General features: G+C 41.4%; 1 protein-coding gene across 1 annotated transcript in view; it reads right to left on the reverse strand.

Moving 5' to 3' along the window:
• Positions 1 to 4,020: 4,020 nt before the first annotated feature.
• Positions 4,021 to 25,438, reverse strand: part of LOC109872946 (synaptic vesicle membrane protein VAT-1 homolog-like) — a 36,803-nt gene continuing 15,385 nt past the window's right edge. The window contains exons 8-9 of the mRNA XM_031810883.1: positions 9,403 to 9,486; positions 4,021 to 6,464 (exon numbers count right to left, since the gene is read on the reverse strand). Coding sequence (XP_031666743.1) covers positions 6,366 to 6,464; positions 9,403 to 9,486 — 183 coding nt within the window. The 3' untranslated portion in view covers positions 4,021 to 6,365. The remainder of the gene's footprint in view (positions 6,465 to 9,402; positions 9,487 to 25,438) is intronic.

The raw sequence follows: 25,438 nt of genomic DNA on the forward strand, positions 1-25,438 counted from the left end.
CTGTGTGGAATGTATGTACAGGTAACTGCCAAAATTAAAGCAAACACTTGAGTAAATTAGTGATATAAAGTATATTGAAAGCAGGTGCTTCCACACAGATGTGGTTCCTGAGTTAATTAAGCAATTAACTCCCCGTCATGCTTAGATGCATAAAAATGCTGGGCAGGCCATTATTTTGGCTGCCATAGGATGACAATACTCCTACCACAGAGCACAAGTGGTCACTGAATGGTTTGATGAGTATGAAAACGATGTAAACCATATGCCAGGGTCATCTCAGTCACCAGATCGCAACCCAATTGAACACTTGTAGGAGATTCTGGAGTGGCGCCTGAGAGAGAATTTTCCACCACCATCAACAAAACACCAAATTATGGAATTTCCCGTGGAAGAATGTTGTTGCATCCCTCCAATAGACTTCCAGATACTTGTGGAATCTACACCAAGGTGAATTGAAGCTGCCCTGGCTCGTGGTTGCCTAACACCCTGTTAAGACACTTTGTTTGGTGTTTCCTTTATTTTGGCAGTTACCTGTATGTATGTAGGCCTATGTATGGATGTAACTTTGTCTGTCTGTCAGTTATGGACAATATCACAGATTGGAATAGAATCTACTGTAAGGTCTAGTCCTAAACCAATAATTGAGTGGCATATTTTGGTAGGCCTAACAGTGTGCCCTATCTACTCATTATTTTAAAATAACTATTAAACAATGAACACATTAAATCATTTTTGCAAGTGGGAGTACAGAAGGGAATTGTTTACCTAGAATTTCAACTTCCCTACAAATTCACCAACTCATAAATTAGCTGTATAATACAGACGACTCAGTGAAGATGAGAGACTCACAAACCAGTGTGGTACCATAACATATGTATTTTTTAATGACGAGCATAAATGATCATCAGGTTGTCAACAACCACCTGGTCTCCATGGTGGTACACAAGTTAGGGAATGGGGTATTCACAAATTTACTTTTTCTTGCCAAGGCAGACCTCATCATGCCACTTTCCCTGTGCAGCCAGTGAGGGCATGATAAAAATTACAGACCTCTACATGCTTTGTAAGTAGGAAAACCTGCAAAATTGGCAGTGTATCAAATACTTGTTCTCCCCACTGTATATCTCCATGATATATTGGTGTATAATGTCTCACGGATATTTTATAATCTATAGAATTTCAATCAGACATAATGAGGACTAGTAGGACGAAGCAAAGGTTTTCATCTGTATACATGTTTCCTAAATCAAGTTCCCAAAATAAGACATAAGCCCTTTCAGTGGGAGGGAACTCAGACAGAGGCATACTATATGAGACAGTAACACTATGTTCTTCCACCCTCCCTGTATAAAGAACCTGTCTCATCATAATACTTTTATATCCATCATCATACATTTCACAATGCGCTCCAAGGCCTTTACGAAGAAATTCACGGCATTATCTTCCCCAGCACATGACTCAGTGCTCTGTCAACATTATTGCTGCTGCGAGGCATGAGGATGAAGGTAAGAGTACTCCTGCCCTCTACTGGTGACTGAGCATATTAGTAAATGACAAATGAAAGTGTATGCTAACCTGATGTCTGGGGTTAGTGTGAATTACCATAAGAAATATAAAATCAGAATTTCTCTGCATCGATTCCACACTATTAGAAAAAGAGTTGCCAAAAGGGTTCTTCAACTCTCTCCACAGGAGAACCCTATTTTTTTGGGTTCTACCTGGAACCAAAAGGGTTCTACTTGGAACCTAAAAGGGTTTTCCTATGGGGACAGCCGAATAACCCTTTTATGGTCCAGATAGCACTTTTTTTTCTCTAAGAGTGCATGTACCAAAGGTACATACAGTATACACTTGCCTAACCCATAAGAAACATAGAGTAACTGCTAAATCTGCACTGTTTCCCCATGAGAAGCATTCCCTCTTTGAAACCTTCCTGGCCATAAAGCAGCACTTAGTATGAGCGCACAGAGCAGCCAGCTCAGCATACCTGTCTGCAGAGCTGAGATCTCCTTCAGGGAGTTCACCTCCTGTCACAGCTTCTCCAGCTGCGACTTTACATCATCCTCATCTGCCGATGTATCGCCATAGAAACACAGACAAGCAGGCAGGCATGTCAGAGAGAAAATGTACAGAAAAACATAGTAGAGCCACTGAAGTTTAGTTTAGTGTGTGTGACGAGTGTTACCTCTCTGTGATGCTGGCACTGCTTTCCTGGTACGAGATGGACGGCTATATCCCTGGTGGAGCAAGGTGAGAGAGAGAACCAAAAAGATGGGGAGAACCAGACGTGCCATCTCTGCACTAAATTTCGACAAAAGAAAGGGGCACACCTTTTAACACTGACACAGGAGCCCAAAGCACTGTGGGCAATTCACTATATACAGGCCCAGTTTGCTCCTGCAGTGATTCACCTCTCATTGGCTGACACTATGTAACTTTGGGTTTTTTCAAACGTCAGGGGAAATCAAATACCATGGGTGGGGGTGACAACAATGATGCCCCTGTTTCTGCCCATTCATAAATATTTACTTTGGACACGGTGCAATTCATTTAGCGTTTTCCAATTTCACAAACAAGCCGTAAATTCATTGACTGCAATACTGCACAGAACGTTCTGTATTCTGTATCTGACCTCCCACAACTCTCCTGTGCATGGATACATTTGACCCACGGTAAATTAATCCTAAAAAAAGAAATGTTGTTACTCCCTATATGGCTAAGAGGAGATGTGTTACTTTATATGCCATGTCACCAAAATAATTTGTATGACCAAATACATAGATGGGTCTTCCAATGCGTCAAAACATTATGAGGATGATGACATTTTGCTTGTCAACTCTAATTATATCTCATTCAAATGTGCGGGAAAAATACAACGATTTAGTTGGGTAACCATGGAAAACATGGAGCTTAATAGAGCTGAGAAAGTCCAGCTACCTGCTCTGGTGCAGCAGAGGTTCTTTTTAGTCTGTGATGTTGTCGAGTAGACAGATCAGATGGAAGAGGGGTGCAGTGTTAAGAAAAACTCTGCTGTCTGATTGAGAGAGCCAGGATGCCCAAAAGGCGTCTCAGAGACACGTGGCCTCACTTAAAAATGAATGAAGAGATACCTTTCAAATGTGATTAGATGTAATGGTACAGTAAATATAATGTCTGTGTGAAACCATTTGCATGAATGAATTCCCAAAACCTGAAGAGCAACATTGAAAAGTAATCACAATGTCGTAACAACACTCTGGAACCCTGGTCTCATCCAGATAATAGTCTAGGGCTGTTGAGAGGTGCAATATGACCGCATAGTTAAAGTGGTTTAGCTACACAATGATAAAAGGATGCAATCCATATTTCAAATAGATTACAGCATTGGAGCATAAAAACAGTAACATATCTTCTACATAAATTATGTTTATGCCAGTCAGAGAGATACATTCTGCAGGCTTAGATTATAGTGGCTATAAATAGCACATAGGCCATTGACAAAGGTCACCCATTTGAGTTACATTACTGTGGGGGGATAGGAGCTTGACAAAAGGCCGAACATTTGGTATCACAGTTGTATTTGATTTATAGGAAGTTGTGGTGGTGACATTGTGAAAGGCCACCGGCCTGCCAGTAAATAGCAAAGGACCAACCTCATTTATATTGCATAATAAAGGTGTTACATACCCCACTGCTATAAGTGGAAATGGGATGATAAGAGAATATCAAGATTCAATGTGATTGGGAGAGATGCAAATCAGTCATTTATGTTGAATCCTTATGACTTAATCAGATAAGAACCTAAGAAATATGCAGCGCTACTTAAAGTAACCATGGTCAAAGTCTATTTTTACCGTTGTTAACAGGCAAGTCATTTACAGTGAGAAAGTTACCATGGATTTAAAGCTTAAATCATTTTTCATACTGTACATTTTTGGAGTAATACCTCAGCCTATGAAAGTGTGATATTATAGGGAGTCTTTCACAGGGTGGCTTGTGGAGAAAACCTGAAAATGACACAGGCCAAGAAAAACACACAGCTTTCCCAGAATGCTCTGCAGATACATTTATTAATGTAAACAGAACTGGACTACGTACAGTATAACATAACAAAACAACTAATACCAACAAATACAGTTAAACAATATCTTCATATAAGTCTGTAATCAGGTTCCAACTACAGTACTAAACACGCCTACATAGTTTGTTTATCTTTTTTTGTACTTTTAAGGCAAGTTGACTATCCATCATAATGACCTCCCATGGAAACACAGACAGACACACTGCAAGTTACTCTACACTCTAGACCTAGACTAACAGGAAAACCCAAAGAGACATTCACATTTAGATGTACTTTTGTCCTTCATTAATATACTTGATTCCCAGCACCATTGCCAAGTCTATCACGAAAGGAAATAGGTGCAATGTTGTGACGTAGCTAATAAAATATTTGAATAAAATGTTGTGAAATTTAATGTGACTTAGTTAATTAAAGATCATACGAATGTTGTGAGTGGCAAATGAAAGATCAATGAAATGTGTGGAACTGTATTTCTTCACCAGTGGGTGGTTCGTTTGGAGAAGCACAGCTGGCTACATTCCAATCACTTCTACAGCCATGTAATAACTGGGCCCTTTCTTCTCATACAGACAGCAGGGTACATACAAAAATGGATCATATTTTCTATTCACTTACAAAGTTACAAGACATTGTATGCTGTTTATACTGTGTCTGTACATTTTCTTTTTGGTGTGGGAATACTCCTGAAGGTAATATGTAAGCTTGCAGTAATATGAAACACATCTGCCTTAGCTAGATTTACTGTTCATAACAAGGCGATTCAGTAGCTTTCATCTCCATACATCAATGGTATTTTCATATTTTTATGAATAAATAGCTTTGTATGTCGGACGATTAATTTCACACTGTCCATATGGATAATACTAGTAGCACAATGCAGTTGCCATACCAGATCTCACATGAGATGTTAACATCTGATATGAATAACTCCTCTCCTGTGGTATCCACAGCGATAGTACTTCCATTCTTGATGGCCCAAAAGCTCATCAGTCAGTGAATGTGTCTTTAGTCTTCCCTCTCTGTGGCACTCTGTTTGGGAGGCATTGTACACTATACACAGGCACCAGCAGGAAAACGTAACACAACTTATTACACACATGCATAAAGAACACAGACTAAACAGAAACGGGTGTGGTTAATCATCATCATCACCTGACCCCCATGCCATTTCTATCTGCATTGTTTGTCTGAAATGAAGACTACGGATGAGACCAAAAGCTGACGTTATATTTCTTATTTTCATTAGTTGTAGAAATGTAGGAAACACACTCAGAATGCTACCTGGCATTTGGCAGAACCCCCATGAAATTGAGTGTCTGTGGAATGGGTACAATTCAAATACTGAAATCTTCTACAAGACTGCTGCAGACTTCTAGCTCAAAGGCACTGGTGATTCCATAACAACATCGCAGAAGGTCGGATCCCTAATGTGTCGGTAAACATGGTAGCAGGCATTTACAGTGGCATTTCCTAATACTCTCTCCTAGCTCACACACTGCTGAAAATAACCTGAGGGAGGAGGGTGAAAAACGATCTCATAGAGTGGTTTTGATAGACTCACTGCAGCAGGTGGAGGTAAATAGCCCAGGGCCAATCTGCTCTGGGTTTGCTGTGTATTCAGTGGTAATGGGGTGATCAGAGTGACTAGTGTTCATGAAGCAGCTGAAATGAATCTCACTTTTGAGTCACCATAATAGTGGTAAAAGAGAAACGGGAATATAGCTTAGAGGAGACGTTTACGCTAACACTCACCCTCCTAGTTTCCCTCTTGTTTCAACCATCAAGACAGGAGTACAACCATGGTCAATATCACTTATGTTCCTGGTTCACTCTCACTCACTTACTGTTCTCTTTAACACTCAATCACTCACTCTCGTATTTTCCCTAAAAGCAACATAATCAACCCCTTATTCACTCCGTTCCTACTTTGCTCCCTTGTTGAGGTTGCCATAGAACACAATGAACAACACTGAGGCTGCAGATAGGTCTTAGCATCTCTGAACATCATTTGTTCAGCAACACAATGCTCATCATAATACTGGATAGTGAATGGCACTTTAGCTGATTGCCAACTTTGACAACCAGTGTCTTATGAGTTTCCATGTCTTTCAAACATCTTACATAACAAAAGACACAAAGACAACAGACCCACACACACGCACACAAACATACACTCACATACAGTACAACAGTTTGAGTTCACTGTGCGTAGTTCGAGTTGTGGAGTCATCTGTTATGGAACTAATCCCCCGCTCCACCTCTTTCCTTTGAGGTGTCCAGGCCAGTTGTGGTGCCGTACCTGGGCCTACTGGATGAAAGGCATGCGCTCCTTGTTGTCATTGTCCCCTTCATGTTCCTCCTCCTCCTCACCAGCCTCACTGGTCTCTGTGCTGTCACTGGCCATCTAAACAGAATACAGAACACATTGTAATTTCTACAAATACAGAATGGAGTGTACTGTATCAACTGTATCTATAAGAAAACATTCAAAGTTGAGGAACAAAGAATTCAAATATTCATGTATCTGTCCAGTGTTCCAGATTTTTTATGAAATATTACCAACAATTAATGACAACCTGAATTAAAAAGATTATTAATAAAAAAAAATATATATATATAGAATTGAGGATGTGTCCCTGCTTGGCCAGTTCAGAAACAACAGAGTGGTTTGGGCCAATACAAAAAAAAAATGATTTGACAGCTCAGCCAATGAGACTCAGCTAATGAGACACATGGATATTCAAATTAGTTCCCACGTGGAGGTACTGGGGCAGATTGCCTGAACCTGGTTCAAATAGTCTGGACAGATTCAGGATTTCGAAATGCACAATAAAACTACTAGGGCACGTTACTATAACAGCAATAAATGCACAGTGATTATTTCACAAGTATTAGTCGTTTCTGTCCTTTGCTTTGTCATTATATTCCTGATATTTTTGTTGTTAGGAACCTAAATAACGTTAGTTACTGGCTGCTGCTATCTTTATCACTCAACAACAGCTAACTAGGTTTCCTCTTGACCTAAAACTTTTAGCTGCAAACCACATGATTTAAAATAGAAGGAAATTGTGAGATGGTTGTTGTGTGGAGGATCTGCTTTGACTTGATTTCTTGTTGGTTAGCCAGCTGGCTAATTTTGCATCGATAGCTAGCATTAGCATGCTAACTGCTTCTAAACACCCAGCAGCCCTACCCTACTACTACCTAGGGTGACCACATGTCCCGGATTCTGCAGGTCAATCCTGCAGTTTGGCCCTTTTCCCCACGTCCCACAACCAAACAATTATGTTCTACATTTTATTAACTAATTGAAACACTAATTTAGATTTTTTTTGATGATACGTTCCAACCTGTCTCTCACTTTTCGCGTATGAAAAAAAATATATATAAATCATAAGAATGGGGTAGCCTACTGGTGATGCTAAACACTCCAATAGTTGTTGAGATCTGATATTCTGCGCAAAACAAGATGTAGATTTATGTCATAGGCCTATGGTCAACCAATCGAATTTCTCAAATCCTTTCGGGCTAAATTCTAGCTAAACTTGGAGAGGACAGGCAGGCCTAACTATTTACAAAAAGCATGCTTCTGAAAAAGAGCTACGAAAGTAAATACCCGTAATAGACTGAAAGATAAAGTAATTTCCAAATTTGTGAGGGTCTTCATGCTCATTAGTTGCGCAATAAACATTATTTGCTACTGCTTCACTAAATCCCATTTTAGAAGTCTCCCTTCCTAACTATTTTACCAACCAAAAATATTTTATTGGCCAAATATTCCCAGATTTTCATAAAACAACCACAACCACAAATGTAGTTTTTCGTTTTTGCATCACCAAATTTTGCTCAAGGCAAAAGAGTAGAATAGGTACGCTTCAATTACTTGTTTGGTGTAGTGCTGCCACTGCTACTTCTCACAATTGTGCTCATTTAGTAATGTTAGATCAAAGCTGAATCAATGTCTTGGAAGATCACATAATGATTCATTGTCACTGGGCACAGATGGCAATTCATTTCATTGAAAGGATGTGGAAACAACATTGATTTAACCAGTGTGTGCCTGTGGGTTAGTATTCTACATAACAAAACCAAATATAATAGCATAGTATAATGTTACTGTTACACCAAAAACACCCTCAAATCTCATGAGAAATGAAGTGATGGCAAGCTGAATAGTGGCCAAAAATTATCAGGGGGCCAAAGCTCAACAGCACCAGAATGTGCTATGATTGAAAAAAATAAAATGCAGGAAGGCTATAAAGTTTAACACCATCTGCTCTAATTTGCCCACAAAATAGGAATTCAAGAAGATCTAAATGCATATTCCCATGAAACTGATTGAGATCAAATGATCGGCATGCAGACGCAGTTTGGACATTTCACTTGTAAAATGTGAAGAATATTCATGATTGACAGTTATGAAGCCATGGCCTATTTTGAAATGAGGTATGCCTAACTTGGTGTTTGAGGGTATTAAAAATATAAATGTTTCTTGAGACAATAGGTGTGGCCATAGGTAGATATTGCAATTGGAGGATGCATTTTATGTATATTCTATAATGATATTCAATAGGCTACATCTGGGACGGGGACATGCTGCTAAATGGTTTTATTCACGAAGGCAACTGTCCCGCGAATGTCCGAAAATCATCCTGTTGTCTCGCATTTAGGTATTTTAAATGTGGTCACCCTATACAAACCACATGATTTGAAATAGAAGTGACAGGCGAGATAGTTGTTGCATGGGCATTGTTCTTTTTGCTAACACCAGTTGTGGATTGCTTGGCTTGCTAGTTATCTTGCTTGTGTGCAGTGAGTGTGCATTCCTGAGCATGTGCCTCCCATTATCTCAAGACTGATCCTTCTCCCCCACTGGAGAATAAAAACATAAAAAAGACTAAAGCTGCTGGACCAATCACATAAGGGCCAAGCAAATTTCAAGCATAAAAAAAACATTCAAAGAGTTTGAGATGGGGTTTTACTGGACAGTTACTTTAAACATATCGACATTGAATCAACATTTTGTCAACACTGCTCAGGCTTTTGTTTCTTATGTTTGCTGCTCCAAATGGGGATGCTGATATTCATGGGTCACCATAGAAACCAGTGCAATTGGAAGATATATTCATTGTTATCAGACTTAGTGCTGTCTAGGAACCTCAACCTGTGTTGATTTGGCCAAGAGTTCTCTAGGGATGAATTACTCACTGGTGAGTCATGATGCTATTTAATCATTTCCTTTTTCCTCAAGGTTTTTCAAACTTGTTGAATGCATGTGCAGTTTTAGACCACTTATAAATAACTTGTTCTTGTAGAAAAAAAGGTCAGGGTTGTGTACTTACCAAAGGAGTGGGAGACTTCTCCACATCCAGGATTAGCTTTCCTATGTTGCCTCTGTCGTGGATCCTCTGCATGGCTTCTTTTACCTGGGGTACAAACACAATAAGACCAAACACTGACTGTCACATAAAATCAATGTCAGTAATAACAATATATACCATATAGTTTAGACATTCGATCCCCCAAAATACAGCTTGTGATTTTGTTTGGGAGCTGTATGTGACTTTCTGAATAGAGTGCATGCAGTTTTAGGCACTGTACATTAGGTGGCAGTGGTGACACAGCAAGCCCATGAAAAACATAGCGACAGAGTGTGACCTATGTGCACAGAGGAGTTGACTTGCAATCGGGGTGATAAGGGTTTGCACTTCTCTTCACAGCAACTTCAAAACTACATGTAGCATCTTCCATCCAAACTCTTACAATAGGAGCCAGCTAAAAATCCCATTCTTAAATCCTAGTCCACATTGTCTGCAGAACTGAATGCTATTATAGTGTGCAAATAGCCTGCCTAACAATGTTTAACAGTGTTTAAAAAAAACATATTGGTGCAGTGAAATGTGTTGTTTTACAGGGTTAGCCATAGTGCAATCTTCATACACAGCCCAACAAATTACACTCAACAACCACAACTAATTGATGTTCAGATTCCAAACTCTACCAATCATATAATCAGTGTTAGTACACGCTCTCATTTAGAATGATCAGAGTGTTATTATCTGAGTGGAACAGTTGCTACATGTGCTAAGCTGAAGGTCATGTTTTAAAAGGTTACTGCCTGTTCATTCAGCTGGGTGGAAGTGAGAGGTCAAGCATTACACTTCCCAGAGACAGTGACTCTGAAGCACACATTGATTCTCTCTCAAATAAATCAGTGCAGGTCACTGTATAATCATTCAGTCAGTCATCAGAACCAGCACACATTTAAGACAGCCAGGATGTGCCCAAAGCATGACAATCATCACACCATTTCACAGGACTGAAAAATATGTGTCATTTCTAGAATACTATATTTTGCATATTGCGTGACGTGGTCTGGTGGCTTTTCTGAATTGATATACATGGCCGGTGAAGATTAGCGTCCCTGTCCTTCATCTAGCCAGACTCAGTCAATACCCAAACCCTCCGTCAGAGCTTATGACAATTACAGATGATTGGAACTGCTCCCCACCCACCTAAAAAAAGTACTGCAAGTGTATTCCTCTTACTTCTAGGGGTCAACTCTGCAATGCAAATACTTTTCATCACACCATTTCACATACCATGATGAGATAACCCATATTGATTACCTCCTCTAAGTCAATGCCACTGGAGACCACTTTAGGGCTGTCTTTCCATGTATTTTTTACCTTACTGTCAGACTCCATTTTAAAGTTGCATCTCTGCCTCCATACTCTTTGTTCTATGTGGTGACTTTTCACCAATCCCAATGTTTCAGTGCTCAAAGTACACCACACCGTGCCCTGACTGTAAACTCCCCATGCTCCCTATCACCTGTTGCTGCGTAGAGCAGAGAAGGGATATCTCAGACCAGTCTGCCCTGATGCATCTCAGAGATATTGCCTGTGTGCTCAGTGTGATTACTGCAGAATGAATCCATTTACAGCAGTCCATTTCCAGACGAGCACAATAAAACGCTGAGAGAGCAGTTCAAAATATATATTTTGCATCTTTCAAGGCACGGTGCATTTTCAAAGTCATAGCCGTATAATGGAGCAATTGCCTTTGAGTGTTTTGAAAGGAAGACATTTAGAGTCATGAGTAGGCACCCATTACATTACTGTAATATCTTTAGTAAATGGAAATGTATCAGTGGTAACATTTCTACAATGATTCCGAAATCCATTGAGCAGATGTTGTGTTTTGTTTCATTCCCCTCGGGGTTGGATAGATCTCTAGTTTCCTTTAATTCATCCCTGGTCATTTCTAATGGCAGTAGTGTTTGCATTACCAGAAAGCCACTTGAGAACACAATTAGGAAAAGGAGTGGACCAAGAATCCATCCTATAGTCAAATACGGCGAGATGCTCTAGAAGGCTCTGTGGTGCTGTAATTCAACATGATGCACTCTGCAATGGAAAACATGCATCCCAGGGCTCTACAGTGCGACCATTTTACTTGCATAAGTACCTAAATATTTTGCTGTGCGACCTGGAATTTTAATTTAGGAGCACCAGTGCGCTTAGAATAAAGATGATAATTGTTGCAATGATTCCTTCACTGTACTGCAGGCCCTGTTGCCATGGAGGATACGCTTGCACCATTATTACAAAGAAAACAGCTTGTTACCTCAAATATTTTCATTGGGTTCTTAAATTTCTTTGTGCTCCAAAATGTTTCAACTTAGGCACACACGTGCTCCCTGTAAAAAAAGGTCAGCGTAGAGCCCCGAGTCACATCCCTCCCTGGAGGTAAACAATTATCAGCATGTGAATAATTACCATTCATAATGTTCACCTTAAATCTAATACATGCTTACCAACTTCAGCCGCACAGAATAGCCCAGTGTACAATAGCTTGTTAAAATGTAGTTTTCAATGTCCAGGAACCTAAGTACCAGTGGCTCAAACTGGAGACCGGCTGCTTTAGTACTGGCAGCTGTGAGCCACTCCAACCTGATGGGTGGTGGGTTGTGGAATTAGATCTAATCCCCATGTTATTTCTCCAACAATTCCAACAGGATTTACCAGTTGGAACAATAACTATTTCATTTTCTTTCACCTTAAGACTAAAAACTGATAAAAAAAATATATAATCTAAAATGTCAATTTTATCCCGTTTGAAAGGCAAATATTTTTAGCCTTGGGATATCTAAGTGGAGTGCTATCCAGACAGTATTCAGTAGATACACCATGAAAAAAGCATTTCTACCAGGTAGGTGAACCCATCTCTGTCCATACATAAATTATGATGTTAGTAAATAAACAATGTTACGGGAAAAAGTAGGATCATAAATACAGCCTTGTGAGGTCATACAGTTACTGTGATTCAGTAGATCCCTCCATTTCTGACAAATATTACCTAAGCATTTTCCTATAAGCCACTGCAGACAGAATACTTTCAATGTTGAGAAAGTTGTGTTGGTTTGGCTGTGATACCTTACATGGTTAATCCATCCCCCAACTCATCTCCACCCCCCCATCTCTTCATCTTTAGGTTCCTTTGTTAAAGAAGATTTCGATTTTTGGTGTCCACCTGCTTCCTATCCGAAACAGTTTGTGCATATATTTGGACAACATTTTGTGATGTTTTTGTTCATTTTTGGTCATTGGCAAGGGTTTTTTCGCCTGTTCGTGCTCTCAAAAAAGATCTTGTCAGTAGCCGAAGTCTATGCCCCTTTGTTGATGATTGGTCAACAGTAGGGATTCTTGAATGACAACAAACACTTAATTGAATGAGAGATGAATCGTTTTTATTCACACTTTTTCACTTGAGAAATACTGAACTAAACATCTTAGTTAGATGTAAAATTGGGCAACTAAGAGCTTCTTGGCAAAAACATTCAAAATAATTCGGACTATTTTGAGGAAGTGTATAATGGCTACGGCGTCTCAAGATGGACAAACTGTAGTATTGACGATTTTTTTCTCATTTTTCAAACTAAGGTCTTTTAAAGGAGTATTCAAGCACACTCGTTCAGTTCGCCTTGCGGCCGAACCAAAGCATGCTGAAGGCTTAAGGGCATTGAGTCTTTTCATGGGCTGTGGAGGGTGGAAGGAACTCAAGCATGAAACCAGAACAACATAATCCAGACTGTGAACCAGCAGTCTGTGTCAGTGTCTGTTCCTGTGTTCAAAGCCGTTATCAGAGTTACTGCATTGGAAATCATGTATATTATAAAGTCATTCAATAACTGCTGGCGTGATGGAAGGTAGAGGGGTTTCATGGAAAAGGGTAATGAAAAGGGTAATCTGATCTCGCTCATTAAAACTCATGGGGATCTACATAATCACTGCATGGGAATAGTTCAGAGATGATGACCGTGGATGGCCTATATCACTGTTCTCATTACCATGGTACACACAGACAATGTACCTCTTTGTCTGGATCCCATTGTTTCCAAAACATTCTTTAGCTAAAATAAATTACGTAATCCAAGCCTAAAGCAGAAATAGGTCAGGGACTGTTAATGTGATGTTAATTAACAATGATGGAGAATTGTGGCTGGTTGGAGAGTTGGTGGGGGGTAAATTGTGAAGCAGGCATATACAGTGGGGCAAAAAAGTATTTAGTCAGCCACCAATTGTGCAAGTTCTCCCACTTAAAAAGATGAGAGAGGCCTGTAATTTTCATCATAGGTACACTTCAACTATGACAGACAAAATGAGAGAAAAAAATCCAGAAAATCACATTGTAGGATTTTTAATGAATTTATTTGCAAATTATGGTGGAAAATAAGTATTTGGTCAATAACAAAAGTTTTCTCAATACTTTGTTGTATACCCTTTGTTGGCAATGACAGAGGTCAAACAAGTCTTCACAAGGTTTTCACACACAATACTTATTTTCCACCATAATTTGCAAATAAATTCATTAAAAATCCTACAATGTGATGTTCTGGATTTTTTTTCTCATTTTGTCTGTCATAGTTGAAGTGGTGAACCCCTACTGTACTCCCTGTCTGGATCCCGATTACACCCTAATTGGTCAAGACACTCCAGGTTAGATAGGTGTAACAGTACTGTTCTTGCGTTGTGTACAATCAATCATCGACATGAACTCCAACTTGTAGCACCAGTCATGGAGATTTATTATGACAGCACAAAATTGCACATCATGCAATGCACGGCTCACCATCCAACTCTGCACTCACGCAGTGTACAAAATATTCCCCATCGGATGGTACGGTGTGGTGTGAGACTTCTGAACACCTGCAACACTCAACAGTTTGGCTATTAGAGCGCTCTAAAAGTTGGCTCCCTGATCTGGGTGTATACGGCGAGGAATCCCGTAGACACAGAAATAGTTGTTATACAACTGATGAGCTAGACTTAGCAGACTGGTTCGGACACAAGAAGGCATGAGCCAATTTGGTAAAGTGGTCAGTAACAACAAGCACATGCAGGGACTTGCTTGAAGAATCTTCTGCAGACCAAAAATCTATGCACCCTAGTTCAAGAAGCTCAGTTATTATTATGCTCTCAAGAGGAGCTCTTGCTTCCGGACCGAGAGTTTAGGTCACGACGCATCTCCTGCAGCACTTCACATATTCCTTTACCTCCCTCTCCAGGCCATGCCAGAAAAACCTCTGTCTTGTCAGGTAGACTGTTCTCTGTTGGCCCTGGTAGCCAGCTTCATCATGGACACCCTTCAACACCATTGCTTTCATGGAGGCTGGAACCACATACAGATACATTTTCCTCTTTGTAACCACTTTCCTTTTCTTTGAAACATGATAGAGTACACCCATCTTCATGGTCAACTTGTCCCAACTTCTGAGAAGACACAAAACCTCAACACTCTCGTGGGCACACTCTCTCCGAGATGGTCTTCTCCCCCTTTCCACAAAGAAGATCACTCTGCTCATCACGTTGTCATCACGCTGCTTATTCATCAGTAGGTTGTGTGGCAGAACACCGACATTGGTCTGCTCTGATGGCATAACAGGCTGCGGAAGCTGTGGCAACAGAAGTGCATGTGGGCCAATCTCACCCAACACCTGTGTGAATGAAGAACAGCTGCAACTTCATGTCTTGATAAAGCACCTGATGGGGGGGTCAACAGAAGCCTGGCAGCTAATGACCACGTCGTTGGAGTCAGAGGCTTTGTCAAAGGGGTGGTTGGACCAGCGAAACATGTCTTGCACTCTGTCTGTGCGCACAGCGTTAGCTTCAGCTAGTAAGGCCTCGTACGGGACCCTTGTCAGGCGATGGAGTGCACTGGGTCATACGAAGGGCTCTCTGCTCAAAGCATCTGCCCCAAAAAATGTTGGGCCTAGGGATGTACTTGATGTCAAACTCATACGATGCCAGCTTGGCGACCCATCTCTGTTCACAAGCATCGAACTTTGCTTTGGTCAGGATGTATGTCAAGTAGGGATGCACAATATATCGGTGAACATATCGGAATCGGGCGATATTAGCTAAAATCGCCAACATCGGTATCGGCCGATGTCTAGTTTAACGCCAATGTGCAAAACCGATGTCAAAGCTGATGTGCATACCTATATAACATAGATATATGACGTAATGATTCCACGTAAAATGTTGCACTACACGTGCAACACAGCGTTCCTAACTTAGCCCACAATGTCTGCTGTGTGGATCGAGCAGTCAACAAGTCAAGCATTCATTTGAAAGAATAAGAACATTTCCCTTGGCAATCAACCGTTCTCTGTCGTGGGTGATGTTGAGCACCGGTACACACTACCAAGTGAGCTAGTATTCAGATGTTGCTCTACCGGAGTTACACAGTAATAGCGTCACTGCTATTAGCTTCACAACATACATACTATGGAACGCCATTTGGGTCTTTGCGTGTCAAAAAAAGTTACAGTAGCACTGTCAAAGCTGTAAAAAAAAAGTCTGCAAACAAGAAAACACCAGCCACGAATGATGTGTTTTCAATACCGCTTTGGTAATAAAGCAGAATATGTTCGACCACAACTTCTGGGGTAGCTAGCTTTAGCCTGGTACCTAGCTAGCACCAATACAACCAGCCTGAAAACAATGAACAGTAGAAACTGCAGTAATTTTCATTATTCTTATCAATGATTTAGGAATCCTTGTGAGTAAGTATTAGCTAGGTTGCCACTTGTTGTTCGCCTATTGAAATTGAACTTCAGTTCATGAAAATAAACAGCTAGCCAGCTACTTAACCCTGTTTCCCAAAACGAACATTATAAGCAGCCAGCTAGCTTCATCTGGCAAGTGAGGCTCGACCGGACCAGGTTATGTGTTGTGAAGCTAGCCACAATAAGGATTAGGCACAATAGTGGAATTTTTGGTTTGATTGGTCAACAAGCATAGTGTTATTTGACATGTCAAATCATGTTAAACAGTATATTTTTTGACACGCAAATATCCAAACGACGTTCCATAGCAAAGACCCAAACGGTGTTCCATTGAAATCCTGGTTGAGAATGAAACGACTGAACAAATGAACAACAAAACAGCACAGCAAGTAAGTGAAAAAAATAGGTTTTAATTATGTTTTACTGGTAATGGGGACATACGTAAATGCCAACAAAATAACTTTTTGGTCAGTGTGGTGTGTGTTTGTGTGTGTAACCTTTATTTAACTAGGCAAGTCAGTTAAGAACAAATTCTTATTCACAATGACGGTCTACCCCGGCCAAACCAGGACGACGCTGGGCCAATTGTGCGCCACCATACAGGACTCCCATTCATGCCGGATGTGATACAGACTGGATTCGAACCAGGGACTGTAGGGACGCCTCTTGCACTGCGATGCAGTTCCTTAGACTGCTGTGTTCATGTTAACTATTTAACTGTACTAGAATGCTTAAAAGGCTGCCATTTATTTAAAAAATATCGGTTATCAGTAATGTTTTTTTTTGTCAAGGAATATATAGGATCTCGGTATCGGCCAAAAATTTCATGTTGCATCACTAATGTCAAGGGATTATTATCTGTCCATACCGTGAACTGCTCCCCTCGTACCAGTGGTGGAACTTGTCATAGATAGCCCAACGAACTCGAGCCTGTGCGCAGGATACCTCAACTGTGCATAACTTAAGGACTTGCATGCGAAGGCTATATGTCTCTCTGTAGCTCCATGTTCCTGTACCTGGGACAGCACAGCACCTAAGCCGTTGCTGGAAGCGTCCACCGACAGTAGAAAGGGTTTGTCGAAGTTGGGGTGGGCCAACAAAACCTGGTCCAGTAAGGCTTGCTTTAGCTGGAATAAGGCCTGTCTGCATTCTGCTGTCCAGTCAGCAGCCGTCAACTTCCTGACAAGTGATCGTCACTCCTTTTTCCAGCATGGAGCCTTGTGTAATGTCGCCAATCCAAAGAGAGGCTTTGCGATGGTCGAGCAACCTTTAATGAACTGTTGGTAATACACCACCATCCCAAGGAATGACCTCAATTTCTTCTGAGATGGAATGTCAGTGCCATCTTCCATCAGATCAGCTTCTGTTACTCCTTCTCAGGGTCTGTATCTACACCATTCACACTAATGATATGCCCCAGAAACTTCACAGACCTCTGCATAGAGTGACACTTTTTTGGCGCCAACTTCAGGTTGTGAGCCTTGAGACGCTCAAAAACTATTTCCAGGCGCTGTATAGCCAGATCTTCAGTGGGCGCATAGACCAAGATATCGACAAGGTAACACAGCAGCCTAAGAAAGTTCTGATCCCCCAAAGATGTTTAGCATCATCCTCATAAATGTTGCAGGACGATTACATAACCCCTGTGGCATACGGTTGTATTCGTACAATCTAAATGGTGATGTAAAAGCTGTGAATCTCCGGTCATCCTCATGCACTTCCACATTGTAGTAGCCAGAGGTAAGTTCCATTGTCGAGAAAAAGGCATTTCCACCTAAAGCAGCCAGCGCGTAAGCCTGGAGAGGGAGTGGGTGGGTGGGTGCCTTGATGGTGCAAGCATTGAGCAAATGAAAATCAGTAAAGAATCTCAGGTCTCCAGACTTCTTCCAGACAAAGACAAGGGGTGAGGCGTACTCACAACTAGACTTCCTTATGATTTCATGTTCTTCCATCTCATTCAACGCTTTCTTACGCTTCTCATAATGACTTGGTGAAAGGCGTCGGTAGGGCATCCGAAAGGGTTTCTCGTCACTCAGTTGAATGCGATGAAGACATCCGGTAGCTTTTCCACAATCCTACTTGTGCCTGGAAAAAATGGACTGGTACTCAGCTATGAGATGGATGAGTTTCTTCTTACCAGCAGGAGAGACTTGACAGGAGTCGACGTCAATATCAATCAAACCTAAGTCACGTAAGACCCCAGGACTGCTTGAACTGTCAGGTCCGTCAAGTCGGCTGGAACCGTCATCAGTTAGAGTCAAGTCATCTTGGCAGTCAGTGAGTATGTCAGCCATTCTCTGCACTTGCTTCTGTAAAGCTGCTGATGAATCATCATTCACACACAAACCATTAAAGTCCTCTAGAGCCATGCAAGGAAAGACATCGGCTAGAATGGCGTTTCGTACATCACTGTCCCTCCATCTCTCCACATTAGCCATCATGTTGATTAGCTTGCTATCCTCACCCCTGTCACACACTGGAGTATAAACCCTCTTCCAGAGATCTCAATTAGTCTTCAGGTGGCAAATGAAGGTCTTTAGAAGACCCAAGATGAGAGACCCAAGATTGCTGCCCAAGATGAGGTCAACACTCTGGCCCTCAACCACCAGTGTAGGCACGGCAACTCTACAGCCGTACAACTCCATCTCCAGCTCACATACTTCAAAGGCCTGGTCTTCAACCCACCACAACCAACCAAGACTATCTCTGTAGGTCTCAATGATGGACTTTTCAACACTCCTGCATGCAAAAGTTTAGGTAAGACCCTAGAGCTCAAGGTACAAGCCATGGACCCACTGACAAGCATAGCTCTCACTTACACTTCTCCTCCTATTAACACATTGGCATAGAAAAAATTATCATATGGGGAAAGTCTCTGCGTGTTCTGCATTATGATGCTCTTCTCAGTCTCCATTTCGTCTCAAACACTTTTATATACAGACTCCAAATCAACAGCTCTCACTGATGGGGACAAAAGGCCTAACACTCTCCCCTTCTACATGCAAGCGTACTAGTTTTCCGGGAGCTGAGCAGTGATTACTTTAGGAACTCCACCAGCTGTGCTCAGAGCTGCGGCCTTGGGGCACTGAGAGCGTGCGTGGCCCGCTACATGACAAAAAAGCAGAGTTGATTGGCCCTGCAGTGAAAGTAAGTATCGTGTCCAGCATCCCCACACACTTCACATGGCCCATTAGACCTCAATTTGCTCATATTCCCTTTTTGGAACTGACAGTTAGACTGCTATGGACTCTGCTCCAGCATACGCTCCAGCATTGCAAGGTTATGTTCCATCGGCTCAGCTGAGCCATGAGTAGCCTGGGCTGGGGAAGGCAACGCATTAGGTGATTCCATGTGGAGCCTCACAGCAGGCATGGTGAGTGGTCACATGGGCCCTTCCCATGACAGCACCAACTTCCTACTTCATTGTTGCGATGGCTGAGGTCACCTTAGATAAGTGAGAGTACCTCCGCTCCCTCCTGTATTCATCCAACCTCTCATGAACATCTGCAGCGGTCCACTGCTGTATTGGCTTGCACTTAAAGATAAGTGACAGTTCGGCATTAGGGAAATGTCTGATGAACATGACTGTGAGCTCACGAGATGGGTCTTCAACACTTGTTTCTGTCTCTTTAGACAATCTTCAGCAACCTCCATAGCCCTGTTTAGTTTGAGCCAATAGTCGAATGGTTGTTCATCAGTCAGAGGTAATGTGGCATAAAAGTCAGCGGGGGGGCATGCTTGAAAAATAAGTGTCACTAAAATGTTGTTTCAGTATGTCAAAGTATGTCAAAGATGGGACTTTAGATAAATCAACAGAGGGATTGCTGCGTATGCCCACTTTTGATGATTCTCATCACAAAATTGTCCAAGTTCAACTTTTCCCCTGATGCCTTGAGATGGATGAAATCATACCTTGAGGGCAGAACTCAGTGTGTCAGAGTGAGCAATGAGCTGTCGCCCACTCGTAGCTATGATGTGGGCGTGCCCCAAGGGTCAATACTGGGGCCCCTCCTGTTCAGCCTGTACATTAATGATCTGCCTTCTGTCTGTACTGGGTCTGAAGTTCAAATGTATGCAGATGATACAGTGATATATGTGCATGCAAAGAGCAAACAACAAGCTGCACAAGAACTCACTACTGTAATGGTCCAGGTTACAAAGTGGCTCAGTGACTCGTGTTTGCATCTCAATGTGAAAAAAACTGTTTGCATGTTCTTCACAAAGAGGGCAACAGATGCTACTGAGCCAGATGTCTATGTGTCAGGGGAGAAGCTCCAGGTGGTATCCGATTTTAAGTACCTTGGCATCATACTTGATTCCAACCTCTCTTTTAAAAAGCATGTGAAAAATGTAATTCAAATAACCAAATTCAACCTAGCTAATTTCCGATTTATACGAAATTGTTTGACTACAGAGGTAGCAAAACTGTACTTCAAATCTATGATACTCCCCCACTTACCATACTGCTTGACTAGTTGGACCCAAGCTTGCTGTACAACATTAAAACCTATTCAGTCTGTCTACAAACAGGCTCTCAAAGTGCTTGATAGGAAGCCCAATAGCCATCATCATTGTCACATCCTTAGAAAGCATGAGCTCTTGAGTTGGGAAAATCTTGTGCAATACACCGACGCATGTCTTGTATTCAAGATCCTTAATGGCCTGGCTCCCCCTCCACTCAATATTTTTGTTAAACAGAAAACCCAGACATATGGCAGCAGATCCACAAGGTCTGCCATGAGAGGTGACTGTATAGTTCCCCTAAGGAAAAGCACCTTTAGTAAATCTGCATTCTCTGTGAGAGCTTCCCATGTCTGGAATACAGTGCCATCAGACACACATAACTGCACCACATATCACACTTTCACAAAATGCTTGAAGACATGGCTAAAGGTCAATCAGATTTGTGAACATGGTCCCTAGCTGTGTGTTGCCGCTCTCCATGTTGTCTGTTGTCTGTAGCTTGTGAGGTGTGGAAACACTTTGTTGCTTTTATGAATTTTGACTTGCTGCTTTTTGTTCTATGCTGCTCTGTCTGTATGCTACGTCTTGCTTGTCCTATGTTGCTCTGTCTGTATGCTATGTCTTGCTTGTCCTATGTTGCTATGTCTTGCTTGTTCTATGTTGCTATTGTCTATATTGTAATTGTTTTTAATAACCTGCCCAGGGACTGCCGGCTGGCTAAAACCGGCACTTTTACTGAAACGTTGATTAATGTGCACTGTCCCTGTAAAAATAAAAAATAAACTCAAACAACAATGCGGGCCCATAAGCCTGCCCATAACCTCATCTGCTTGGTCCAGCACAGATATGCCCCTCTTACGCATATAAACCATGACCATATCCTCCCACTCATGCACTGTGAACTTTTCAGAGCCATCCCCCCTAAAGTACACCGGCTCCCTGATATCAAACATTGTCCCCAACATGTCCAACAATTGCCTTTGACTCCAAACAGGAGGCAATGTTCTCCCCAATGGAATGACCAATCTGCTGTACAATGTCTTCTATGAAATCCATGGAGACCTTCCCCACTCTGTGTATTTGGCAAACCTCTTTCATTCACATCCTTGGGCGTTTCCATGAGGAAACTATCATCAAAACTCCCAAAACCATCCAGTTTAGGCATAGGTGTAGAAGCAACTGGAATTTTGGCTGAAACCCTACCAACAGATAAATCAAATTTATTTGTCACATACACATGGTTAGCAGATGTTAATGCGAGTGTAGCAAAATGCTTGTTAGATAGTGACAGATTAAATGTCAGGAAACGCCTACCTCTCCCAACACCTTCCATCTTAATATTGGGAAATAAACACACTAAAACACACTAAACACACTTATCTGATTCTCGAACGGCAACCACCGCAAAGTTCTGAGATGGAAATCCAGCGAAGGATGATCCGATCTAGAAGAACCGTCACGGCACCACTGTAACAGTACTCTTATTGCGTTGTGTACAATCAATCATCGACACGAACTCCAACTTGTAGCACCAGTCATGGGAGATTTATTCTGATAAACAGCACAATATTGCACGTCATGCAATGCACGGCTCACCATCCAACTCTGCACTCGCGCACTGTACAAAATATACGACCCCCCCCTCCACCAGACACAGTAAGTTGCTAGCTGGCTTTAGCTGGAATTCTCTACAACAAAATGCAAAACAAATATGCACAAAAATGCTGCATCTTGTGTGATGTTCTAATAACATTTTCAAACAAATGTATATAAATTGTACATTCAAATCATCATTTGTAAGTATAAAAATCACTTTTGACGTACAGTGCTTTGCAACCAACAACTTACCGCTGGTTTGGTGTTTTTTCACTGGGATGATTCTAACTGAAACATCAACCCATTTAAAGCAAGCCACGCAAACCAGCCAATAAGATGCCATGTTGAGTATGTGAAGGCAAGACAAAACTAAAACCAAAAACCCATTGGCTTAACAATAAAGTGGCAAGGGTAATCACCAATATAGCCCTGTTACACAGGCAATGCTGCATGGGTATCCAGGCAACCTCTCCTTCATTCCATCCTAAAGACACACCCTCCACCCTCTCCAGCCAGGCGAGAATCGTTTTCCAGGCTCAGCATTTACACGAACCAACGCCCCCTGAATTCTCATCCCACACACACAAGCAACGGGAGTCTTTGCCCCAGGCTCGCCACCCCACTTCCCTTTAATGAGGCTCTTCATGGGCTGTGGTTACAGAGAATACCCTGCATTTCACTGACAACAGCAGAGCACAGGGTTCCCAGGAAAAAGACAAAACATCTCATAAACACACCTCTCTCTCTCTCTCACTCATACAAAGCTGAAACTCACATGCTGCACGACATCCTCCCAAGACAACACAGAGAGCTCCACAGACAGCTACAGTATCAGTCCTCCCACAACTGCTGACAATTACACAACTCATTTCACCAACTGTGACGTGTTCAAACCACAAAAATAACTTCAGAATGGATTTCACAGAACTCACTGGGAAAATGTACAGAAAAGCTTCTGCTTACACAACCAGGTATGGCTGCATCCCGGTGGTATCCATGTGATGTTAAACAGTCATATCTTGTAATTCCTTTCTGAGACCATGCCAGCAGTAGTACTGTAATGTGTTGTACCGGTGAGTGCCAAGCCTACGAGGATCAGAAGGCCTTTTCCGAAAACGCATCGTCATGTTTGATAAATGACTTGACATTCTTTAGCAGGCGGCCGCAATCTGAATGTTTAGCAGAGAGCGGTGCTCTGATGAATGTGGGCAGGTAGTTAATGAACAGATCCTCCTCCTACAGCAGGAAAAGGCCAAGGCATCCCACACCAGCCTCACACAGGATATTGATCTCTAGGCAGACAGCTACTGTCACAACTTCTAGTAGCATCCAACATTGACAAGACCCCAAATGACAGGAATGGCAGAAATTCTGAAGGTCTGGAGAAAACGATTACATTGTCAGTCATATTATAGCAAGTTCAGGCAGAGCTGTGTAATGGGAATTTTAATGTTTGTGCTTATAACTCATTTCTGTGTTCTATTAACCAATTTCTGTGTTCATGCAAGTGGTTGACTGAACAAATCCGCCTCTTATCAGTAGCTGCAATTTGGAAGTACGCCCAGACGTTGTTTTGAGAACGAACAAACGAGATCTCCATTTCCAGGTCTCAGCTTAGAGAGGAGAAGCCTCGTGAGGTGTTGGTAGGTCACATGAATGAAACAAAATGGTAATGATGAATTAATTATGCTAAATCATGCAAATATAACTTGTCTGTGTATAGCTGTATATAAGACAACTGCTGGGACTGCCCAGGAAGAGCTTCTGACAGACATGTGTTCTATGGTGCATTGAGTTAGTTGGAACCTCTCCAGCACGCTGACAATAAACAATGATTCATTTAAGATTGACTTTGAATGTCCATGTGTAAGAATTTGTCCACAACAGATGTTTGTAGCATAGAATATTGCTTGAGAGCAAGAGAGGTAACCAAAGCCATAGCATCAATAGACCTGTGTTACAAATGCTTTATAATGGAAAATATTTTTTCATCACACAAAAAATACCTTCCTTTTTGCCACCAAATAACAGAATCTTGTCACCATGTGAGCTTGAGTGAATCTAAAAACTGAAAAGAAAATGCTGACATTGAGAAGATGGATGTGGGTTCCCAAGACCTTTAATGTGTTTATGGTGGCCAGTGTGGCCAAGTTCTTTTCAGATCATTGTCCCACAAAAACAAAAGCTGGTTTTCATTGAATTTGGCAACACTGCTGTTCTATGGTGTGCTAGTAAGAGGGCAAAGCATATGTTCCTGTTAAATACAGTGCCCTGAGAAAGTATTCATATCCCTTGACTTACTCCACATGTACTTGTAAAAGCCTAAATTCAAAAAGGATTAAATTTCACTTTTTTTCACACCCATCTACACACAGTACCCCATAATGACAAAGTAAAAACATGTTTTTATATATACAGTTGAAGTCGGAAGTTTACATACACTTAGGCTGGAGTCATTAAAACTTGTTTTTCAACCACTCCATGTCTTGTTGACAAACTATAGTTTTGGCAAGTCAGTTAGGACATCTACTTTGTGCATGACACAAGTAATTTTTCCAACAATTGTTTACAGATTATTTCACTTAAAATTCACTGTATAACAATTCCAGTGGGTCAGAAGCTTACATACACTAAGTTGACTGTGCCTTTAAACAGCTTGAAAAATTCCAGAAAATGATGTCATGGCTTTAGAAGCTTCTGATAGGCTAATTGACATCATTTAAGTCAATTGGAGGTGTACCTGTGGATGTATTTCAAGGCCTACCTTCAAACTCAGTAAGTGCATATAGAAATGATAGCTTACCCCTTCAGTACTGTACTAAGTTTGTCTTTTTGAAAATGTACTTACAATATGAAGGATGAATGTCTAATAGTCTTCAAATTGGGATGTTGTCAGCAGAAATAAAGAGATCCTATCTAAAAATGTCTACCACATCTGTGGATTGAAAATACCCAAAGGACTGCTAATAGCCACAAGCAAATAGAAGTGCATTACAAACCAACAAAAGTGACAGCATTTCAGACTTCTTAATGGAGCAAAAGAGAAACTGTCATTATTCTGGAAATGATGATGTACTACAATTATAATTAGAAAATTCACAAGCTCCCGTCGATCACCTGAAGGAAACTCCGTGTGCTGTGATGGAGATATCTTGACTTGACACTTTTAACAATGCAGAAGAAAATAGTCCACTCAGTCAAGCGACACAGAAATGTACATTTCCAATGCTGTGCATATAAGGAAA

The sequence above is a fragment of the Oncorhynchus kisutch genome, linkage group LG3 (assembly GCF_002021735.2).
Source record: "Oncorhynchus kisutch isolate 150728-3 linkage group LG3, Okis_V2, whole genome shotgun sequence".
NCBI classification, from domain to species: Eukaryota; Metazoa; Chordata; class Actinopteri; order Salmoniformes; family Salmonidae; genus Oncorhynchus; species Oncorhynchus kisutch.